At 40.0% G+C, this 23,828-nt stretch overlaps 1 protein-coding gene and 1 long non-coding RNA gene across 2 annotated transcripts; both read left to right on the top strand.

Moving 5' to 3' along the window:
* Window positions 1-232: 232 nt before the first annotated feature.
* On the top strand, window positions 233-23,472 carry BPNT2 (3'(2'), 5'-bisphosphate nucleotidase 2). Its single transcript, XM_075494697.1, has 5 exons — window positions 233-807; window positions 12,850-13,009; window positions 13,931-14,026; window positions 15,892-16,053; window positions 17,502-23,472. The coding sequence occupies exons 1-5, from the start codon at window positions 421-423 to the stop codon at window positions 17,771-17,773; spliced, it is 1,077 nt and encodes a 358-aa protein (XP_075350812.1). The 5' UTR covers window positions 233-420; the 3' UTR covers window positions 17,774-23,472.
* Window positions 822-8,254, top strand: LOC142406157 (uncharacterized). Its single transcript, XR_012774471.1, has 4 exons — window positions 822-3,068; window positions 3,782-3,895; window positions 7,222-7,408; window positions 7,581-8,254. It is a non-coding gene; the product is annotated as an uncharacterized LOC142406157 (long non-coding RNA).
* Window positions 23,473-23,828: the final 356 nt, after the last annotated feature.

Here is a 23,828-nt window from a genome sequence, read left to right as displayed (position 1 = left end):
CTAGGAGGAGATGAAGCAAAAAAAAAACCAAACCCAAACCCACACGTTTCTGGAGAACCAGCAAGCGAAGAGCGGTGTGTGCTATCAGGTATGCCCACGGCAGGAAGCGAAGGGATCGCCCAGCCTCTCGCCGGGACAGCCGCAGCGGCACACCGCGCACAAGACCGCTCCCCTGCCTGAGGCAGCGCGCCGAGGGGGCGGTGGGACATGCTCAGTGCGAGCGGCGGCCCCGCCTCCGCCTGACCCGGATACAGACGGTGCTGCCTGCCTCCCGGCCCGCTGGAGAGCGTGGAGCCGGGCCGGCTCCGCCGCTGCGGCCACAGAGGGAAGGGAGCGGAGCGCCTCGGCGGCGCCATGGGGCTGTGGTGAGCGCCCGGCACCGCTGCTCGCCCGCCCTGCCGTGCCTCCCCCCCCGCGGCCATGGCCCCCATGGGGATCCGCCTCTCGCCGCTCGGCATGGCCGTGTTCTGCCTGCTGGGGCTGGGCGTCCTCTACCACCTCTACTCCGGCTTCCTGGCCGGCCGCTTCGCCTTCTTCATGCTGAGCGAGCCGGCGGCCGGCGGGCCCGAGACCCCGCACGGCTCCGCGCCCGCCGGCGCCGTGGACCTGCGGGAGCTGCTGGCCGTGTCCGTGCTGGCCGCCGCCAGGGGCGGGGAGGAGGTGAAGCGGGTCCGCGAGGGCAACGTCCTCAACGCCAAGGCGAAGGGGAAGACGCGGGAGGGGGCCGAGGAGCAGCTGACGAGCGGCGACCTCCTCTCCAACCGCAGGATGTTCTACCTGCTGAAGGGCGCCTTTCCCGCCGTGCAGGTGGGTGCCGGCCTCCCGCCCGTGAGGTGGGGCGCGGGCGGGCTGCGGGGGCCGGGGCCGAGCCCCCCCCGGTGCGGAGCTCCGGCGCTAGGCTGCTCGTTACCGGCCGCCTAACGCCCTGAGGCGAACCGCCGGGCTCCCGCGCCTCAAGGGCTCGGCCCGTTGCGGGGCGACACGTGTCACCGCTGCGTTTTGTAACCGCCAACGGCAAACAGTGCCCTTATTTTGCATTTTTCCTTCCCGTGTTGCTGAGTTTGTGGCAGCGCCACCTCATAGTTGTTGCCGTGGGTGTTGGGTTGCAGGGGAAGGAGTCGGATCATGTCGAAGCGAAGCCGTGCGGGGTGAAACTGTACGTTTGAAGTGATATGGACGTGAGGGGGTAAAAACACCTAGTCTAAACAGTGTGAATTATGCTCTCGCTGCTTAAGGATAAAGGTAACTTCATAGCGCCAATTCTGCTTATGTTTATGATGCTGAGATTAGCAATGCTGTTATTTTCTTAAATTGTCCTTCCTGCCTTAAGTTATAGGGAGAGCCAGGAGCGAGGAGAAGGGATTGAGAATTTGAGATTTAGGAACGTAGTCTTACAATATCTGAGCTTTTAGCTCTTGTGACTTTGGGACAGCAGGTAAGCTAACAGCCGTGTCATGTTATGGATCACTGCCTACGTGGGCAATGTGAGTTTACTTTTCTTTCAGAGGTGTACACCTCCCTCTGCTCTCATTTGCCTCTGCAATCTGTATCTTAACACTTGAGGTTGCACCCAAACCAGAACCAGACTTTGAGGCTTTTTGGTTGTTGTCAGCTTTGTTTCCACTTTCTCTTTAGTAAATGGGGACTTCAGTCTCTTGATGTTAAATTCCTTAGCTTTTTACAGTCATTTGAAATGGATAAGAAAACCCTAAGTTTGGATTTCAAAGGTGATGATTGCATGTTTTTCCTGGACAGGTTGAGAGAAAAAGTAATGCAGTTAAGTTTATTTTTTGGTTAAGTTTAGTTACTACTCAATGAGTGGCTGTTCTGGAAGTTCCTCACGGTGCTGTGGGGTTTTCTTGGTTTTGTTGTTTTGTTTTCGTTTGTTTTTTTTTTTTAAGTGTTGTAGAGAATCCATTGAATATGAAATCTAAAGGAAACACCAAATTCTTCAATATCTGAAATAAACTTGATATGTCATTAATCTTCCTCTATAGAAAGATTATGAAGATTACGTTCTGAAGATTGCTGGATTGTCTGTCAGTGGCAAGCCACCTTTGCGGGCTATGTTAAAAAAAGAAGTAGTATTGTTCCCTGTTCTCTTTTGCTTTTCAGTGTCTGCACAGAGCTTGGCATTACAGCATACCTGTATCACTGCCTGAAACTTGTATACTTTCTCCCCTTCCGCAGATGGAGGGACTTCATTATTTTACATATAAGAGTTGTCCGTGCTTCTAGAGAAGGCTGGGTGTTCAGTTTGGGCTTGAAGAGCTCAGGGAACTGTATTGCCTGTTCCTTGTCTGTGGTCACGTGTGTAAACTCTGCTCTGGTGCCTGGGATGCATAGCAGTGACAGTCTGACTTATGCGTCTTCATCTTGGAGGGCATTAACTTTGAACATCTACTTTTAAAAAACTTTGGTACTCCTTTCTTTTTTCCCTTACAGTCAACTTGTGCTGCTAGTCTTTAAAATTAGATGGTACTTTCTAAAGTGCAGATGTATTCTCAAACACAGTATGAAGACAAAAATGTGTGTATACATCTGTGGAACTAGAAAAAAATCAGGCATATGTCTTTTCTTTTCTTTTTTCTTTTCTTTTTTCCCTCTCCCACCGCCCTTAGATTGACTGAGCTTGATCATTGAGGATGACTAGGAAAAGTTTGTTTGACAAAACTTTCAGCTGATTTAGAGTTATTCAATCTGACAGATGAGCTCTGGGATACTTAGTATTCTGAGTACATGATCTGGATAATAACAGCTTATCTCATGCGGCGTTGAGATATCCACTAAGCTGTATTTGCTGATAAGACATGCTGTCTCTTAAAGTCTCTACTCTGATGAGGATGTATTCATACACATTTGTCCAAACAAAAATAAAAACTTTGTTTTCCTATATACATGTGGCACTATACACTTCTCGGGTGTGAAGACAAGGTCTCATCTCAGTCTGCAAATCCTTCATGTGTACCTTCAGCACAACACATCTGAAACTGTTACTGTTTCATAGGCCTGCTGCAGTTTTAGTGTGAATATGAGGATTACAGAGGACTTCCTGAGACACCTTTCATGTGAGGCAGTATAAGACTGCATCTTGTAACAAGCATCATACTTTATACCTCTGACCTTATCCCCGTGTGTAGAGGGATGCTCCAGAACAAAAAACATTGCTGAAGTTGAACAAAACTCCTCTTCTCTTCTTGCTAGAGAAGATGCTGCTAACAAAAGCTGTCAAACAAAAACTGAAAGAATTCCAAGAGTAAACTATGCAAAATGCTGATTTACTTACATTGTGGAGTCCTTGAGCTGAACAGGCATACCTCAACATTTAAATTGGTGCCAAACACTGCAGCCAGGAAAAAAACAAACCAGGAAAAAAAGCACAAAAATTGGGTACCAAAATATGCCTATAATGCAAAAGAAATGATCCATTAATTATCCTCTAAGAATAGCTATGGCTGTCCGATGTTTAAGTATAACAAGGGGGAGAAATCATTTGACTGAAACAAACTTAAGTCAGTGAGCAGCCTTGGATTCCCTGTATTGTGCTGCTGGACATAATAAGGGAAAGCGTGCAAACAGTCTGTCTGAAGCAGATCTTCTCTTAAGGTGTGATTATTAAGAAAAGATGGAAGAGTTAGGCTTCTCACTTGTGGAAGCTGAAATAAATCTGGAAAGAGCCTTACAGGCCTGATGGTTGTGATTTATAAAAAACCTTTCAAATTCTGAAGGGAGGAAGAGACAAAAAAAAACATGCAGAAAATGTTTTGCCTTTGTCTTTTAGGTAAAGGTATTGTCTCTACAGAGGAAGAGGAACTCCACTGCTTACATCACCTGCTCTATTTGATATAAATAGATGCATTTTGCATCAGTTCAAGACTTCTTACAGCTAGGTTGGGTAAGACCGAAGAGGAGCAGAGCAATTCTGTTTTATCACTGTGTAGTAGGTTGAATGGTGTTGAGTATTGTTATATCCCTCAGAAATAGGCGTGATAAGATAAAGATAGGGGAGGAAGGGGCAAGTCAGTTATTTCTAACTCAAGTATTACCCAGTGTTGTCTGATCACACTCAACATACAGCAATGAATATTTGCATGCATCTTCTGTGAAGTATCTTTGTGCAGTTGATTTTAAAATACATTTCATGCTAAAATATATGCAGTGGGTTTTCTTGATAAAGTTCTCAACTGCAGTTACAGGCTTGAGGTGTTTACTGCTCCTGCGCTACCAGTGTGTTGTCCTCGTCTATTTGTCATGCTGAGAACAAGTTAAAGCTCTGATCCAGCTATAATCATCCCCTCTGCTCCTTTTCATTTTTTTAATTTATCTTTTCTGGATTGCTTCATTGCTTTCCTGGTTGGTTCTCTGTGCAGCCCTTTATTCCTTGGGCTAGCACAGCGGTGGTGTGATAAGGACGGGGATGGGAATCAGGTGAGGGGATTAAGGAGGTGCTCGGGCCAGCCCTGCTGCTGGGGGTAGAGGGGACTGGGGAAGCAGTGTTTCCAAATCCAGTTAGAGACTGGCTAGAAACAGTGGTCTGTTCTGCCTGGAAGAGCTTCTCTGTTTGAAGAGATATCTCATGATACCGGGGCTTCAGCAGCATTACCTGGTAAAAGAGCTTCTCTCTCAGCACCACTCATCAGGGTCTTCCATTTTTCTAACGCCGTTTGTCCAGAGGTCAGTGTCAGGAGCTTGATATCTGAATTTATCCAAGGTAAAAATGTAAAATAAAGATGATTTAGGAATACCGTGGTTCACTTCACATTATGGCCCTACCAACAGCCTGTGTCAGCACGTCTGAAGGAGCAGCCCTACTTGCTTACAAAGGCAGGAGTGATTGAGAGAGGAAGATGTGTTCCTTAAACTAGTACTTTGTCCAAAGTCCCTTTCGCCTCCAACTATGAAAAAGCCAATTTTAAAGTGACCCACACAATTCTGCTGTTTTGCTTCTGCACCATACTAACATTATTTTCACAGGATGCAGACTTCAGTCTTATGTGCCAGAATGAATTCTGCCCTATACTCTCATTTTCAGCTCTTTGGGCTTATTTTTGACCAGTGCGTTGATTTATGTTCTATAGTTGCACCAGCTGTATGTCCTGTTTTCTAGTGTAAATACTGAATAGAGAAATATCCTTTTTTTCTTTTTTTTCTTCTTTTTTTTTTTTTATTGTGTCTGTGATGGAAATCAAGTCTTCCTCTGTCTCACTCTTTCTCTTGAAGCATCTTTTTATCAGTCTTGCCACTGCCCTGAATCCAAACTTTATTCTCTCTTTCCCAGTCAAGATGGATGATAAATACCTCATTTCAGGTTTGTGCATAATAATGCTGGAATCAGGTGTCAGTGTTTGAAATGGAAAGTTAAGAACATGTCAGTTCTACTTTTAATCAGATTTTCTTCTAAATTAATTCCACATTTGGAAGATTAATGTCTCCAAGCGCTCCTTTTTATCAAGCTACCTGAAGTACTTTCTAGGAGTTTACAAGCTTCTGACCACAGTGCCAACTATCATACTTAGAAAACTGGAATTTCATCTGAGATGGCAAGCTCTGCATCTGATACCGATTCTGTGGGAAAGATAGATATGTTGAAGAAATAGGTTTAAAAACCAAAATGCTACTTAAACTTCAGAAGGATTTCAGTGCTTTGCTGAGTAAGTTCAGTAACTTGTCTCTTCATGTTGGGAGGATGGCATCCTCAGCTCTTGGGTTTTTTAACAGAATTAACGTTCTTCTGACCTGGATGATCTTAGCAACTGCCAGCAGGTTTAGAAGTAAAGCAAGAAGTGTGAATGTTAATTGAAATCTCATTAATAGGTGTTGTCTGGAGATGTGTCTCTTTAATATGGGTTTTAACTGATGCTAAATTTCTTATGCTGGCTCTCTCCCTAAAATGAAGTTAAAGCCTGTAACTTTATGGTAATGAGTTCTGTGATTATCTTTTCAGATGTAATTACAAGTAGTTCATTTGGCTTGTGTGTATACCGGGGGTGTTTAATCAGTCAGCTGAGCATCTGAAGATTTGGGTTTCTTAGTAGCGTAGCCACTCACAGTGAAAGTTTTCTGGGTATTATTGTTGCATTCATGGACTTCTAATGCAACAGTTCTTTCAATGCAACAGTTGCATTAGTAGATTCTAATCTGGCCTTATTCTTAAAATGAGAAGTAGTGTTGCAACTCTTGTGACTAGCTAGTCATCCTTTTCTCTTTGCTAGACTTGCATCTGTACAAAACTGTAATGGAGAATTTTGCCATCTACTGAAACGACTTGTGAGCTAATGATTTTTTTTTACTTTTAGTGGTTTTAAACTCTAGTTGTTTCAAGAGATTACTGGTGTAAACTGTGTGAATTCTGTGATCCATGCTGATTCTCTCTCTTGCATTTTTAGTTGTTTTCACTAACTTCTATTCATCATAAGTCAGTAGAAGCAGAGTTGTTGTCCGATACGTCTTTACCGTTTATGAAATCTGTTTATTTCACTCTGCTTCCTGCTGGCTTAATGACCGAAGCCATGTAATGAGTTTTGATAAGCACTAAGCGAGCTTTTTGACATTTAGGCTTGTCCATATTCTTTGCACATCCTGTCATCTTGCTCCTGCATGAAGTGACTTCTCGTTGTTGTTAAAAATAAATTATGTAGTTGATGGTAGAGGAGAACTTCTGTGCCTTGAAAAATGCATACCTTCTTTATCTGTGTTGTGGCATTATTATAAAAGTATTTGTTGGTTTCATTTCAAATGAATTGCAACATGAGACCAGCATGTTTTATACCTTTTATTATTTTATATATTAATATATTTTTATACCTTACACATTTGTATACAAATATATTTTATATTTTTATTATACTTCATTACTTTTTAACAAGCTGTTTATATAGAGAAACATGTGATTCAGCAAGGTCCTCTCTATCCTTTCATAACAAAATCTACTGTGCTAAAACTCTATCTAAATGGGACCCTAGCAAGAGGAACCTTTTTGAAAGGCATGAAGAAGATGACCTGTAAAAGCTCATTTTTTCCTTTCTAATATGTTTTGGTAATCTAAGGAGGAAAATAACCCTTTCAAAAGGAAGCAGCTGGCTTTAAAAACGTCAGTGTATTGAATAAAACTAGAATTTTTTACTCTGCTGGCAAGGCTACTATCCAAATTGTTTCAAGAATAAAGGCATTTTAAACTTAAAGGAAGTGATATTTTGATTTCTGAGTTTGCATTCTTTTCAGTGTCAAGTAACATAAGCTTTCAGGAAGCAGCTTTTGTTCATGGTGAAAACTGCTACTCGCCACCCCCAAATTCAAAAGTTGGAAGGGAGGGATCATGAGTGGTCCTGGCTGCAGGTGAACTAAGTCTTGGTGTGAATGCAAGTCCTTCCTTCTGTAGCAGATTTTGGAGCCCTGTTTCATAACCAGGGTAAGTTAGATATTTTCCTCGGTTATTGGAAATAAGGTGCTTTGACCGCTTCTTGCTCTCCTGGAGAGTGCTTTCCTGTTGTGCATATTTATACATCCTGACTTGTCAGGTGGGTGTTTACGTTCAGAGGTTTTGGCATCTGATCTCCTTCACACAATTTGTGTATGTACAGATGCTGTGAGAAGATAAGACAGCTTTCACCTCTGATACATTTGAGGGAAGAAACAGAGAGAAGCTGAGCAAATGGAGGGTAAAACAGTCTGGCTTGTAATGTAGTGGGTGTAAGGGTACGTCGCTCTTTGGAGCAGCGCGATGGCCGTGGTTGGAGGGGCGAGATGTGAGGCTTGGCCTGTAAGCAGGGGAAAGCCCAAAGGCTGCTGGTTGAACTGCTCTCCCCTGACCTGTGACACCTCTGAAGCAGAGTCAAATAACAGCAAATCAAGTACAGTCCTGTGCAGCCACCTAGTAGGTCAGTACACCTTTCAAGGTGCGTAGTTGTGGGTATCCTCTTACTGGTTGCTCTGGACATTAGTCCAAAGGGTGCATATAGTGATAAAATATCTTCCACTGTCCACAGGGGACATCTCTCAGTCAGCCGGTAAGAAGGTATCAGAATAATTGTTGATTTATTGTTTGTAAATGTTTGCATTTACTTATTTACTTCTGTCCCACTGCTCCTTTCCTCCATCTCCTGTCACATGAATACAAATGGCAAGGTTAAATTTGAATCTTGGGTATGCGTAATGCTTACATTGCATAATCACAAGTGGCTGTGTATGTCTTGCAGAGTTAGTGCCCTAACAAAACAGAAAAACAAAGTCAAAAATCTGTTAATATTTTACTAACATTCCCCTGTGCGTGCTATTTTGTCCAGCCCTCCAGGCTTTTCATTTTCATGGTCCCATTCAAATCAATAGACTTATCCATTGAATCATAGAATAGTTTGGGTTGGAAGGGACCTGTAAAGGTCATCTAGTCCAACCCCCCCTACAACGATCAGGGACATCTTCAGCTAGATAGGTTGCTCAGAGCCCCGTCCAACCTGACCTTGAATGTTTCCAGGACCGGGGCATCTACCACCTCTCTGGGCAACCTGTTCCAGTCTCTGTTCTTGAAATGTAATACATGGAATACTCTTATATTCATATTCTGACTAGTGAATATTGTCTTTTGTTGTTACATAAACTGTGGGGGTTTTTGTTTTGTTTTTACCTTGAGTAGCTTGATTAGTATTTCTTCTTTATAATACAGGTGTGATAGTATTTGTGGTGTTCTCGGTTTGTTTTCTATTCTAATAAAACAGCAGTGAGATTTGGATTTGAGAGGACCTAATTGTCAGATGGGGATATTGACATTCTAAGGAATAAAGAGCTGTGCTACCTCATCTTTTTTCAAGATATTGGATTAATTGCATATTAAAATACAAAGTAAGTATTGGAATGGATAAGGATGTGGGGAGGGAGGGGGAGTAATAAATCTAAATAAAATTCACATACTACCAAACACTTTCTAAGACAAACATTGCATTTTCATGTACTGATGTTTATTTAAAAAAAATAATTGAACAGAAACTTCTATTTAATTTTTTTAACATATATTTTTTTCAGTTTAATTTATCTTTAATGGGTGAATTCAAAGGCAAAACTACAGCTGTTTCCTACTCTTTCAAACCAGGAAAAAGCCTGAGTTTGTCCACCTCGCCACGGACAGCTATCTAGTATTCAAGTAGGTTTGTTGGGTGATGAGCTGCCACATAGACATCGTGAAGTGCTGGTAGAGAGTAGCCCAACACAGGACAATGAGCCACTGTGAGGTTCCCTGAAGTCTTTACGTGGTCAGGACTGTTGGCTGTTTGTTCAGAGCACTGCATTTATCCACACGTGTTTGTAGTACACTCCTGAGTTGCTTCCCATGTCCCTGAGCAGATCTATATTCCAATCACCAACATGCCAGGAGAGAGTGTTTTCTGTCCAATGGGTTTCCAAAGGCTGGGAACGCCTGGGTGTTTTGGATGGCACACCATGGGCTGATCCCAGGGTGTTGCTGTTTGACCTCTGCTGCTGGCTCCCATGAGCAGCATCCCTTGTCCATTACAGGATTCCTGCACCTCACAGACTTATTTTGAGGAAGCTGTGTACTGGCGAGATGCAGCCAGACTGCGTCATTTATAAATTAATTTTTTTTTTGACCTTTCAGCAGTAATCCGTTCACTGATTTACATATATTTTATTAAATCTTTGTGTTTGATGCAGTTATTTTTTGTGAGGAGGACTTTCCCCTCAAGCATAACTGGGGAAGATTGCTGAAATGTGGTTAAGCTTGGTGTCGGTGGGCAGCTTACAGAACTTCCTGAGATGGTCTTTTACAGCTTACAGCTATTAGGTGGCTAACCCCAAATAACTATTTATTTCTGTCTTCTGCTTGCTGTCTCAAGTTCTTGCATGATGAGTTGCTATCTAAATCTGACTCTTAGGAGTAGGCAAAGTTATGTATATGATAGCAAGCATGCAAACTTTATAATTATTTACACTAACATAGCAGTTTAATTGACTTAGAGTGTCTTGCTGGAACAAACTCTGTTGTCTGAAATATTTGGTGTTGTGATTGTCTTTCTACTATAGCTGCTCCTAATTTCTGAGTGAAGACTTGGGAATTCAGTCAACTACATACCCATATCACTACAGAAAAGCTTGAAATGTAGGGTCATGGCCTCTGGAGGCTTCCAGCAAATGAGAATGACATGTAGGAATGGAGCATCGTATTAACACAAAGGCACATCCTCTGGCTATATTGTCATGCCTTTTTTTTTTTTTTTTTTTTTTTTTACAAAAAAAAGGCGGGGGGAGGCAGTTCCCAGCGTTAACAGGTTGGTGATCCTCTTTCAGACACCTATGTCTTGCAAAACCTATAACGTAGCTTCCTAACAATAAATAAATTTAATAACTGCATGTGGTGGACTGGCTATGAATTTCTACTTGAACTATGACTTGTGGAGTATTCAGCCAAGGCTACAGAGTAAATGGTCATATGAATGGAAGAACGAGTGACCCAGTTGATCCCTCCCCCCCGATGGCTCTGCAACCTCATCACTATATACCTTCTTTCCCCCCCTTTTTTCTTTTTTTTTCTGGCAGACTAATCACAGCTGTTGGGAGAGACTTCTCACAAGCATTATAAATGCTGCAGTGTCATGGCCACCGCTACAAAATTTGAACTAGTAGGAGGAGGTCTTTCTCTGAAAACAATACCTTTCAGATAGTTTCAGTCTTTTAATTTTGGTGTACTGTAACAACAGGTTTAACAAGATATTCTTCCTTTTGAGGATTGGTTCCAACCCTTTAACTTTTTGGAGGCCTCTTCCTTCTGTTGAGGAAATGTCTTTTTTATGGTGGTGTGTAATATGCTGTAGTGGAACTTAAACTGCCCCGGGGCTGTGTTGAGGCTGCCAAGTCTGTGGGACTAGTCATCTTGACTTTGCAGGACTGTTTTCCCTAGGGGAAAACACATTCATCAGGTTTATTGTACAGTGACAGATGTTTAATTTGTAAATGTCACGGCAACTTCAAGAACTCTGTATTTGGCATACAATGCTTCAAATACTGGTTTTACGTGAGAAGACAGCTATGATGTATGGCTGGAGTTGCTGCACTTCTGCTTGCTTGCTTTCTTTTTTAAATTTCTCTTGGAGAAAGTGGCCCTTAACCCTTTTTTAATAATCTGTTACAGTTGAGATGTGTGATGTCTTCTTGTCATGATGTGAATTATGTAAAAATCCCGGTGATACAAAGTCTGCAACATTCAAATGTAGTCTGATCATTTCTTTATTTTTGTTGTCTTTCAATGTTACTTGCCTGAAACATCTGTAATAACAAGTTGTTTTAGTCAGCGGGGATTTATCGGCTCTAGCAGTCAGATATCTGAATCTGAGCTAGCACTCTTGACTCCATGTGTAGCAAGTAAAGGGAAATCAGTGGTTCTAGGTTGTAGACACATTGCATCCCATGTGCGCCTACTATTTTGCCTTGACTGGATATCAGAGCTAGTCAGTTTGGCATCCCTTTAGAATTACATTAGAGGAAGCCACCTTTAAAGTTAGGAAGAATAAAAAAAGCTCGTGTTCCTAACATTCTGAAATGCCCTAAAAGTCCAGACTAGTTACACTCAACTTCAGACATATAACTGACACATCTAAGCCATAAGTATCATTGTCCTACTGAGCAATTAGCGGAGCGATGCGTTCTGAAGGGTTCACACAGGCTGAAGCTTGAAAGATACAGTAGCAATGATTTCCTTTTTATTGGCAGTAGAAGGAGCATAGAAATACTAGTCTCCTAAAGTAACTGAGGTGCTAAAAGTAAATGGGATTAATTTGTCTAAATTCCTGTTAGCACTGCTTATGTCCAGGTGCATTACAGCTCTTCTATAAACCATGTTTGCAGTGGTAGTAAGCTGGTATGGATGGGTTAAAGCAGGTTGATCCATATTTCCCCAGTAGTTCTCCCTGCCAGGTTATGTGATGTTTTGTAACATGAGAGGTCCTTACATACAGTGTTTTGTGATAACCGCATCTCTTGTGATCCAAAAATATCTTCCTACTGCAGTCACAATGACATTGTATTGGGTTTTGCAGAATGTTCTTCCATTCAGCAGACTGGGGCTGTGTGCTCCGCTACTGGACCAAACTCTGTTTGGCATACTGAAATGGCCTCTGGTCCAGAATAAAATTCATTAAGCTAGGCAGCAAGTGACAATAGGCTTAAATGTGACCTTTGACTGCTGTTTATAAATGTTCTTCATGGGCCACCTTAGCTCCTTAGCCCAACCTACTATAGAGACCGATATGTAATGTTATTAACTTGTTTATAAAATAACATTCATCTGACAGTTGTGTAATGGTTACATCCAGTTGAGCTGCTTAAATTGCTAGTTGTAACTCAATGCCGGAAGCAGGAATATGTACTAGGATTCCTGCTCCCCCAAGTCATACCACAGTCTGCAAAATATTTGTTGATAAAATATCTGTACATTTCAGTCTGCATCTAGTGATCTGTATAAACAGAATATTAGACCCATACTATATCTGTACACCACATGATTCTCCAAAGTCAAATGTTCTGCTTGTAGTCTTTGAAGCAACTGCATTTAACTTTTGATTTTAAAAACCTCCCATTCATACTGTGAGAACGTTCAGTAGGAAGAGCTGCAGCCAAAGAAAGTGTCCAGCTGTGGTGTGGTTCACAGTAAAATTTTGGATTGTGGTTTTCCATTGCTTGTTGCATGACAGTAAGAGCTTGTGAGTTGCTGAAAAATGACAAATTCATGCCCTTCTAGCTGGAGGTGAGGGGAGAAAGAAAAGATATGAGCAAACTTGTAATCTTCCTCACGTACCACAGTTACTGTATCTGATAAGTTAATGCAACTACTTTGTTGTCTTATCACAGATAAACTCTGAAGAGCGTGTTGATACAGCTGATCAGGAGACAGTCTCTTGGGATCGCAGTATTCCTGAAGACATAAAACAAAAAATACAGCCTAAAGAGGTTCCAGCAGAAAGTGTTACTGTCTGGATCGATCCTTTAGATGCTACACAAGAATACACAGGTAGCTGATTCTTCTTGACAAATCATGTGTGTAATTCTGATGTCTGCCTTTTATACTGGAGACAAAATAGTAAGTATTTAAAATGGCATCTCTTGTCAAAGTGTGTTATGTCAAAGCTAGTGTGATTTAATTGAAAAAATTGCATAATTAAATCTCTATAGTTATCAGACTGTAGCATTTACTTTTATGTATAGCAACTCTGAAATGACTTTGGTATTCCTTGCAACTAATTAATTGCTAAAATAAATGGTAACTGTCCTTCATGAATTCTGCTGGAATTACACATTTCTTTATTTCAGTTATTACTGTGGCAACACTAAATATCTCAGAGTATTTTTTGTTTGTTTATTTAAAGGGATATATCCTAAGTGAATATCCTATTTAACTTGATATAAACCATTTTTGTTACAGTTTTTCAAAAAAGCATGCATAATTCAACCTTCCCCTTTTTCAAATGCTTTAAGATGTCACATAAGCAGTTCAAGGCAATCCGACTAAAATTCTTCCTGATAAGTACTGCAGAACAAACAGAAAAATGGGGATATTTTTTTTTTCCCCCCAATATTCCATTGATACAATCACCTTTTCAGGTGAATGTTCTTTGGTACTTGAATTATGAGCTTTGAACCAATAGAGAGTAGGAGGTCAGATGGAGAAGGGAGAATATAGGGGCACAGATTTCCATGAAAATACATGCTGCTGTAGCTGTTAGCCTCTACTGAACAGGAAAATTGCTGGAAAACTGAGAAGTCTTTTGAAAACTGCAAGGTTATTTGAAGATACCACAAAGTTACATAATTGTAAGAGGCAGAATGTAGACTAGTCTTCAAAGAACAATGTTTCTATAATGTGAGGTCTGCCTTCTTTTTGTGTTCTTGGCATCTGGCTGTAGACTTGCTCATTTTCTCGTTTTGCCCACAGAGGATCTTCGACAGTATGTCACAACAATGGTTTGCGTGGCTGTAAATGGTAAACCAGTAATAGGAGTGATACACAAGCCGTTCTCAGCATATACAGGTACCTTTATGCATTCACATATTTCCATTATCTTCAGTCATGGTGTTAATTAAAATTTGTTGTTTGAGAGAACATCTGTAGGTATAAATGAGAAAATAGTACCTGGGGCAAAAGAGCACTGCTGTAAACCTCAGAATTAGAGCTACAAATGTGTTCTGTGCTATAAAACCACAAAGGAAAATGCAGCCCTTGTTTAACATAAAAATGATGCATTTAAAACAAACTAACTGAAAATATGTTTAAGAATTAACATCCCTTCAATAGGAGTGCTTATAGCAAACCAAAGAAAGTGAAACCTACGCATACTGACCAGTCTTATGTATGCTGTTAGTCTTTAGCAGAAGAGTACTTTGCTCATTCAGCAGAAGAACTTGGGTCCATGATATTATACCCAGGAGCTGGTGTTTATTCAATATGAATAACAAAGATAGATTAAAGATCTTAATGGCAACTGCTTGTATGTAACAGGTAAGACTGTCTAGCATAGGCATAGCCTCATTGATTATCTGACATGCTTTTAATGCCACAACCCTGAACTAATTAATTCTTTAGTATTAATGATACATCAGTGAGGATGGCTGCAGGTTTGGCAATGTGTATGCACTTCTGAAAGCTTCAAAGTAGTTTTAGTATTTGCATCTTGCATACTATATATTTGAAATAAGAATTTCTGTTCTCATTTTTCCTTAGGCAATACTGACCTCTAGAGTTGTGAAGTTATGCAGTAGCTCTGGCGCAGAAACTAAGGCTGAATAAATGTATTTTTTTATTTGTTCTGTTTTTTTTCCCACTGAATGCTCAATATTTTGTGCTAAATATTTTACTTTCTTTAAATATAAACTTAATTTCCAGTCATTTAAGTATGTGCTATATTCCAATATGCTTTAAAAATCTTGGGGTTTTTTGGAACATACTTTTCTAAGTATCAACATCTATCTGAAGAAATTTTTTTTAGCACTGTAATTTTGAGAATTTATCTCCTTTAATAATAGCAAAGTGTGAAATGTTCAGATGTGGCATCAGATGAGATACAATGAGTTCTGTCATTCTGCATGAAGAGTATTCATTTCCCAAGCTGGAAATACCAATATGTTGTGAGTAGGATTGTTCCTGATACTACCACACAAATACAAAGCAATAAAGGGCAGTCAGCGTTGTTATTACACATTACTCGGTCTGTTGCCATACAATCTGGCCCTCTACTGAGATGAAATTGCTGGTTAGTCTGCTAAGTAAATGTCAAATTAATGGTTAGGGGATGCCACCTACCAAGCTTGGCTTTGAACCTCACGATGAAACAAGTGGGAGGTTGTGTATTCTGAATCCAGTCCTCCAAAACACACCATCAAATGTTTTCCTTAGTATTACTATCCTGCTGAGCTGTTTCCTTCCTTAGCATTACTATCCTTCTGAACAAAATGGTTCAATAACATTTTTGCTATCAGCTTTGAAGGGTAGTGTGGCTTTTTGTTCTTATAAAAATGTTGTTTGAGGAAATATTGGGTCTATTTCTGACTCAGAGTCATCCTTTTAACTTTGGTGGCTCTCCAATTGCAAGTTCTAAATATTACTACTTGGGATTTTTCCCTCTTACTTTGTTTTTTTGGAAGTATTGCACAAGAATAGTCAGGCATGGGATAATGCCGTATGCACAGAAGTGTATGTCTGGGTGGCGGCTTTCTCTTCTGCTTGTGTGCACATGTGGGCATGCACCCCTTCTGTCAGCCCTAACTTTCTGTTTTACAGTAGGGAGGGAAATTAAGTCAGACACATCAATTGCATTTTCTCAGATAAGTATCCTTTTATCTTTACACTTCAGAGATTGTCTTTTTTAAATCTTAGCAGAATTTGTGTTTCTCTTGTAGCCTGGGCAATGGTGGATGGCGGGTCAAATGTAAAAGCTCGTTCCTCCTATAATGAGAAAACTCCAAGGATTATTGTATCCCGCTCCCATGCAGGAAAAGTTGAGCAGGTTGCACGGCAGACATTTGGAAATAAGACTGTGATAATTCCCGCTGGTGGAGCAGGTTTGGTTCTTTAAGCATCCTATCCATTTTATTGCTTCCGAATGATTTAAAGGGATAGCTGTTATTAGACAAAAGGATATAACTGAGGCATCTCCTCTTTTTTTCCTCTTACTTTTGTTCTTCACATCCCTAAAAGCAAGCACTTGACAATAGAGACAGTTTTTCCTGTGTGTAGAAACCTACATGCAAACTTAGTATAGGCTTCAGGCTATTCACAAATTAGTATATCGGTGAATCTAAGCCTGGACCAGCAATGTTGTTGTGGTTCTTTCATTGAACGCACTGATGTGTGTTCACTGAAGGCACCGATGCCTCTGTGGAGGAAAAAGGGTTGTGTGACCAAACACAGAATCATGGAAGACAATCTGTTGGTTGTTAGTTAACTAGTAGTACATTTAATTAATCAATGTTTTAAGAAAAAGCCATTAAAATTTGGTACTATTTCTTGCATTCATGTCAAAAGAGAAAACCAGTGTCACTAAAGTCCATTTTTATCTGCCTTATATTCAGTCCAAAGAGGTTTTAGCTTACTTTTTGTGATCTTACACAATATCCTTGTGCGTGTTACTGACAGAATGCAAATAGGTAAGGCACTACTGTGAAGCAAAAGCTGTTTTAAAGTCTCAGAAAAGCTGTGCAAAATTTGAATTTTATGGAAATGTATCTTTCTGTGTCTTTAATATGGAAAGCTAGAGCTCCCTTACAGGTTGTTTAGTCAAGAAGATCTTGCATAGGTTCTTGACAATGAATCTAAACGAGTTTTCTTATGATAAAGGAAGTGAAAGTGTAACTGATTACAGTAGATCTTCTCCAGGGCTTGACTCTATATAAGAGGATAAAGAAAGGAACCATTTAATGAAACAAGGATATCGGTTGAACGGTTGAAAAATTGAAAAAATTCCATAAAAGAAAGAATACTATTTTGAGCAATAACTTTATACTGCATAATGTATGATGCCCTGGGCTGAGTTGCTTTATTAAAGAGTGGTATATGCATCTTTCTTCTGTTGTAATAAAAAGCAAGGAAAAAAAAGGTAGACTTCAGCATAATACAGAGATTGAGAAATAAATGAGCGAACGTAAGAGCAAAACTATATTCGAGTTTCTGGTATTGTTCTTTTAATGTGTCTCTAGATAAGTCTATGTAGCATATTGGTAAAGGCTGCCTAAAAATAATGTGTCCCAAATACCAAGGCTTTAACTGGGGTGCAGTGGAAAAATCTTGGGGCAGAGGGGGTTCCTTTTTCAAATTTTCTCTACAGGTCAGAGGGCAGACAAAGTTTATTGGTGCCTCTGCCATTATACTGGATGGCATGATATAATTAATGACATCACTTTCTTAAATCTTGCATGTGCATATTATTAACACTTATTTGTAGATTTATCCTTTGTGATGAATAGGAAAACTTAGTTTAACTTTTTTTTTTATTTCTGCCCATTTCTTCTAGGTTATAAAGTGTTGGCGCTCCTTGATGTGGCTGAAAAGAATCAAGAAGAAGCTGATGTGTATATCCATGTCACCTACATTAAGAAGTGGGACATATGTGCTGGAAATGCAGTGTTGAGAGCATTGGGTGGCCATATGACTACCCTGACTGGTGAAGAAATTAGTTACACTGGCTCAGATGGCAATGAGGGGGGACTTATAGCCAGTATCAACATGAACCATAAAGCACTAATTGAAAAACTTCCAGATCTGGAAAAAACATCACACAAATAAACTTGATTGATGGAGAAGTACAAGTCATGCTTTTGTAGCCTCCAAATGCTCTGTCTGAAGAAAGAGGTGTGAAAACCTGCTGGGAAAGATGCATAGCAAAGCAAAGCAGTTTGGTGTGGGTTTGGGGACTATATCATGCATTGGGTTTCTTCAGTGGTGGTATTTAAAAAAAAAAAAAAATCGAAGTAGGAAGGGGACTGACTGCCTCACACCTCAGTTTCCATGGTTTTTTTTTTTTCAGACTGTTTTCATGCAGTTCTTATACTCAAGGTGCACATACAGTACATATTTGTGAACATAGGTGAACTAAAGAAAAATCCAAATTGATTCATAAAATAACCTAAGTAGTTCTCACAGGAACTTCTTGGAACCTTTTACATCTTGTTACTGTAGTTGTAGCAACTCCATAATGAATTAGGTAGGAAAAAAGGTTGATTTGTGTAGGCATCTGATAACTCTCTAAACAATTTAGCAGGAAACATGACCCTGTGTTCTGTATCCCCTGAACAGAAAGCACAAGGCTGACACAAATTTATATGCAGCAACCGTTTATCTTTGACGGTGTGGCACTCCTTCTGCTTTTTAAGTGAAAAAAAAAGAAATGTTCTGTACTATTTTGACTTTTTTCCTGAAGATGTAAACCAGTTTAGTTCAGATAGGTTGTGAATATCAGTGTTTTATTAATCAGTGTAATTATTTCTATATACCTTTTTAAAAGAAGGCAACGTTTCCTTGTATAGTTTTTAACAGTTACTTCTTGTCCTTGATTTCTGCGTACAGTGTTGAAGATGCATGCTAGATTTTTTCTCTAATGTAGGACTTGTTCATCATTTGGTATTTGTGCCTATAGAAGCAGCCTCTTCCTTCAGTACCTGTTTTTTTTGTTAGTTTTTTTTTTTTCTGTTGGACAGAGTCATATGGAATGAGTTTAACAGAAATAGTAAGTTGATTGGTTGTTTCCATTTACAACATGAGATATAAACCAGCAATTTTTCTACAGCCCCAGAAATAACTTTCTGTCTTTTTAGGTTAAGGCGCGCTCTTTTCTGCAGAAAGCTCTTGAGCCATCCCAAACAGCTTGTGGTTACTTAGTCTGTGGAAATTTACATAGAAAGAGACCATTTGAACTGCAATCTGTTTAAGCAAGTTTGAAGAACACGTGGCGCTTGAAGTACAGCAGGGTCTGCAAAACTTTACCGAAAAATGTGCTTTGTCAATCCAGTATACACAGAACAGAACATGGGTCCTTTGATATCAAATGACGATTTGTTGCACCTCTAAAATAGGTGGACTTCTATCTGCAAAAATGTACCCATCTGTATTGTTCTCTGCACCCCTCTGAAGGATTTCAGAAGGTTAAAATGTACCTGTTGTTATTTGAATTATCAGTAGATAAGCTTCCCATCTTGCCTCAAGAAAGCTAAAATTCTTAGTTAATACAGGTGTTTTCTGTTCAAAGTTGATTCAGTATAAGCTTAGGCTGTTTAAACCAAATTCTTAATTACTTTCATTATAAATTTTCATCATACTGCTGTTCTGATTAAAAAGAGGTTTTTCTCCTTATGTCAGTAGTGGAGCATGTCTAGATACCTCTTTTGACTTCTAGCCAATGTTCACATTCCCAAAAGACCTCCTCAGATGTTGCATAACTACAGATACAGACTTTTATTTTGTAAACTTACTGGCAAAGTAGACTGAACTTAGTCCTACTAGCCTTTTGGTACGGGTAGTTTTTTTTAGATAACTGTTTTTCCAAAAGTGACACTATTGCTGCTGTTTGAAAATAGCTTTTACACATGTAGATAATACACAAAGCAACTTCACTTCCAATTTTTAAATCTAATAAACTACTATATGCTATGACAAATAAGTGAATATGCCCTTTTTGAAAACGGGCTGATCTATTTTGAAAAGCTTGTTGAGCTTCCAAACCTCAGTGAAGAATAAAAATCCAGATATTTATCAAGGCTTTAGTAATATTTTACAAGAAGACTGCACCTTTTTTTCCTTCAGGCTGATTTAAATGACATAAAGCCTAATAAAAAATGCCGCTCTTTTGTTTATTAGTTAAAGAACACATTAAAATTTAAATATGAGAAATAGCCATAGTTAGCCTAGTATGAAAACCTTAATTGTGTCACAGAGGTTGAATGCACAATATTTAAATAGGCAATTAAGACAAAGTCTGTGGCAGGTTGTGGTTTTAGATTCAGGTTGAAATCATGTGTAAACTTACCTTGTGAAAATGTGCCTGCTTTTATTTTGGGTACAATTTTATCACTTCCTTGCATGAGCTGTGATCAGACTTAGCTTCTGTATGAGAAATGAAAAATAAGATGTTACATACTTACTAGCATCTTAGTTGAAGGTATGGAGCAGTAAGCAGAAATATTTGCCTAAATGATTTTTGCTTAGGAAGATAAGATACAAAGAAGAGCTTCAGCCCTCCTTTCCTTCCTCCCGTATGCTGGCTAAAATACCTAGTCTTTCATTAGGAAGACAGATCCTTGTTTAGACCCATTTATATCCTAAATTGCTTTGTTGCAATGGATCACAGTGTTCGGTACCTTTCACAGTGGACCTTTATTGGCCCAATCTCACTACTTGTGAAATGAAGAAAAGGTGAGAGTGAGATGCCCAGTGAATGACTTCTGGTATAGTCTGAGCTCGTACAGCCTTACCACAGCTGAGGCCTAAGGTGGTGCTTGGCATCTCCCAGTCCAGTTTAAAGAGGAGCTGCTTTGATATGAAAATAGGTAAGCACCTGTTGAATATCAGTTTTTGATGCCATTTTACAATAAATGTAACTCTTGCGCAGACCAGCAAGTACTCAAAAGTGCTTGCTTAGTGCACACGTGCCAGTCCACTTCGATATTTGTTTATATAGTGTTAACACTCAGTATATCCTATTTCTTTGACTATGTTTACACTCCATTCTAAAACATTTTGCTATTCTGGCTTAAATATTTGTTTGGTCTCAGCTGTGTGGGTGTGACTTAAGCTTATGCCCAGAGTGGTAGGTAATCATACTGTACCCATGTCTCACTGCTAGGCTAGAACTTTGTTCTTTAAATTCTAGCCTTTTCCACATGAAACTGTCATACCATTTTTAGGAATGCTATTTAAAACAATTGCACAGTTTAGGTGGGTCCTACAAAAGTATGTCTTTTCTAAAAATTTTAATTAAAAGAAATTCACAGTATCATTCTAGCTCCAAACAAGTGAAGTAAGAGAATGTATTGCTTTAGCCTTCGTTTTCCAATTGTGGATTTTTTGAGTGGCTATTATGATTAAGGTAATTGCAAGTGAAATTATTCTAAAGCTGTATATATTTTCTCTTTTCATTCTGCTAAAAAGAGTGGATGGTAGCATAGATGATACCTCGTACTCTACCAAGAGTCCTAACTTTCATTCCTTGAATGAATGCTTTCTAAATAAATGGACACAGAAATAAAAGGATTGTATATTGTACTTAACTGTTTTCAAGTTTAACTTTGAGCTTCAAGTTTAGCCAGACTTTTACAGATGGACTTGTATAAGAGCTGTTTGTTCTGATCTACAGAGCACATAATAACGAAGATATTTAGCAGAGATGGCTTACTCGGATGGTGAATTAACCATATAGGTGAGGCTGCAAAGTCATCTAGTGATGTTATTTTTTGTATTTGCTTTTACTTTGGGGTCATTAGAGTGGACAGATTTTCTAATTGGCTTCAAGTGTCAGGTTTTGTTTGGTTTTTTTTTTTAAATGGCCAGTGGTTGGAGATGAGGGGCATGGAGGGGAGTCAGCACTGGAGTTCATCTCTGCTTTTTTGTTTATAAACAAATGTACCCCAACATCTTTGTAGCATCCTCTCCTCTGTTGGAGTTGTACAACAGCGGTGCAATACTGTATACTCTTGGTTTAATAGCGTAAAACAAGGAGCCCGCACGCCCCGGAGCAGTGCAGGGGGAAGTGACTGAGTGTTGTGCTGGGCCTTGTCTGTGTTATGCCAGCCGAGGCTGGCTGCTTCGTTGTCTCACGGGTGTTGTTCCAGTTGCAGTTTCTCTGATGGCAAAACTGCTTTTGTAGGCTACTGTCTCCCCAGTTATGCCCAACCCCTTTGTGAATCTGTTTTCTAAAGTAAACTAGAGAAGTGGAGAGGAAAGAAGCAGATGGCTGTGCTGGAGAAATTGTAACAGAGAACACTTATTTCCATTTCTTGATTTAAATTACATTGATGGTTTTATTTCTCTTGTCCTTCAGGGGTTAGATAACCATACAGTAAAGATTTAATGGATCACAGATAAATAAATGCCTGCGTGATTTTAAGCCCAAGCAGGATGTGGGTGGGGAGGCTGCCTCTAACCAAGGAGAGCCTGGATGGATGGCTTCCTGTCAGGCCATTCGCACTGAGCCTCTCTTCAATGCTTTGTTGTAGAGATTTAGGCCCTTTCACACAAACAATTACAGATTTGACTTTGCCGAAATGTCATTCACAGTCTGTCTTCTGACCTGCTATCCTCAATGATAAAACTGTGCTATATCCACTTCACTGTAATGTACTTGCTGAGACGACTGTAGTAACTCCGAGGACTCAAAAGATTGCTTGACTTTTGAACCACACCTTCTGTATGGCAGCTCTTATAATGAAGTGCTAGCACCTGCTGTGAGTGTCTTCCCACCCCACAAGCAGGTTGTGCCGCTCACAGGTCGTATCAAGAAGCTGTTGAAGCCTTATACTTCATGGTTTGCAGATGCCACACCAGCTCTTTCAGCTCTTCTGAGAGGGGTTCAGAAGTGCTCATCCAGTTTTCTTCTGAGGCTCCCTCTGGAGCCAGCAATTAGCAGCCACTTTTCCCTCTGCTGTTCCTCATTTTTCTGTTCCTTCCTGATCCTTGTTCCTTTCTTAGTCCATGTGGACAAGAAAAATGAGAGATTGGAGGTGGAAACAATCCCAGAACAAAAGAGCCGCAGCAGCAAACTATCCAGTTTATCCTCAGGCTGTGAGTGTTTGGGACCGAGGTCTAAGGCACTGATCCTATCAAAAGTGTGATAGCTGCCCACAAAATAAAGGCATCTTGAAGAGAGATTCATGTGATAGGTGGTACTGGACATGCAGAAAAGATGCAAATGGACTAAGGAGAAGTTAAACTGTTAAAAAGGAGAAGAAAAGAGCTCTTCAGTGTAACGTTACAAGCATTCGACATTTCTGTTCCTCTGGGTGCAGAGCTTCGTTGCTTACGAAAGAGGCTCCATTGGCCCTCTGTGAAAGGCCTGATTTTGCTGAAGTCAGTAGCAGCATTCCCACTGAATTCAATGTGAGCAGAAGCAAGCCAGATAAAACACGAACAGTAAATTAAGCTAAGGTCTGAAGAGCTCAGCTTCTGCCAGTAGAGCAAACAACCTGGGTTATGTTAAACTCGCCTCTGGCAGCTTCAGTCTATGTTACTAGAGGACTTGGAAACATCATCCCAGTGTCTCGGTTCTAAGTCTTTCAGGTTTTTTTAAGGTCTACAGCTGATAGAGCCTGCTTTCAGATAATATTGTTTTCAACCCTGATTGTTCTTTATTTGTAATTCACATTTCTTTTTTCTCCTCAAAGGGCCAGCAACACTCCGTCATTTTTCCTGTTGTCCCACCAAATTGCATTAGCATTTTCTGATTGTGTGCCAAATTGAAATAACAATTCTATAAATAAACTCTCTGAAAATACTGGTCTGTGAGGGTGTTTTCCTGTATCTTACCTTTCTGTTGGGTATTTATTGTTTCTTTGTGCACAAGATTTTTTTTTTTTTCTTTTTCCAGAAATGCAAGTCAGGCTGCTTCAGCTGTGCTATGTCCATCGTGTGTGCAGGACTTTCTGCCTGAGAAATTATCGTTATTGACAGGTCCAGCCAAGTTCATGATAAATATAATTCAACATCTCCACTGCTTTCATATGTGTTTTATTCTGAAAGTTGGTGGATTTGTGTGATGGAAAATGATTGCTTAGAAATCCCCCATATAGTATTTTTCCTTGGATCGGAAGAAGCTTTCCTTCCATCATCTTCAAGACTCTTCCTAATTGTGTTA

Source organism: Mycteria americana, chromosome 2 (assembly GCF_035582795.1).
Source record: "Mycteria americana isolate JAX WOST 10 ecotype Jacksonville Zoo and Gardens chromosome 2, USCA_MyAme_1.0, whole genome shotgun sequence".
NCBI lineage: Eukaryota > Metazoa > Chordata > Aves > Ciconiiformes > Ciconiidae > Mycteria > Mycteria americana.
Note: the sequence above shows the minus strand (reverse complement) of the source record. Positions and strands in the feature narration are given on the sequence as shown.

Coding starts and splice junctions, on each gene's coding strand:
- BPNT2 (XM_075494697.1), top strand. CDS start 421: ATGGCCCCCATGGGGATCCGCCTCTCGCCGCTCGGCATGGCCGTGTTC. Junction 808..12,849: donor GCGCCTTTCCCGCCGTGCAG/GTGGGTGCCGGC, acceptor GTCTTATCACAG/ATAAACTCTGAAGAGCGTGT. Junction 14,027..15,891: donor GCCGTTCTCAGCATATACAG/GTACCTTTATGC, acceptor TTTCTCTTGTAG/CCTGGGCAATGGTGGATGGC.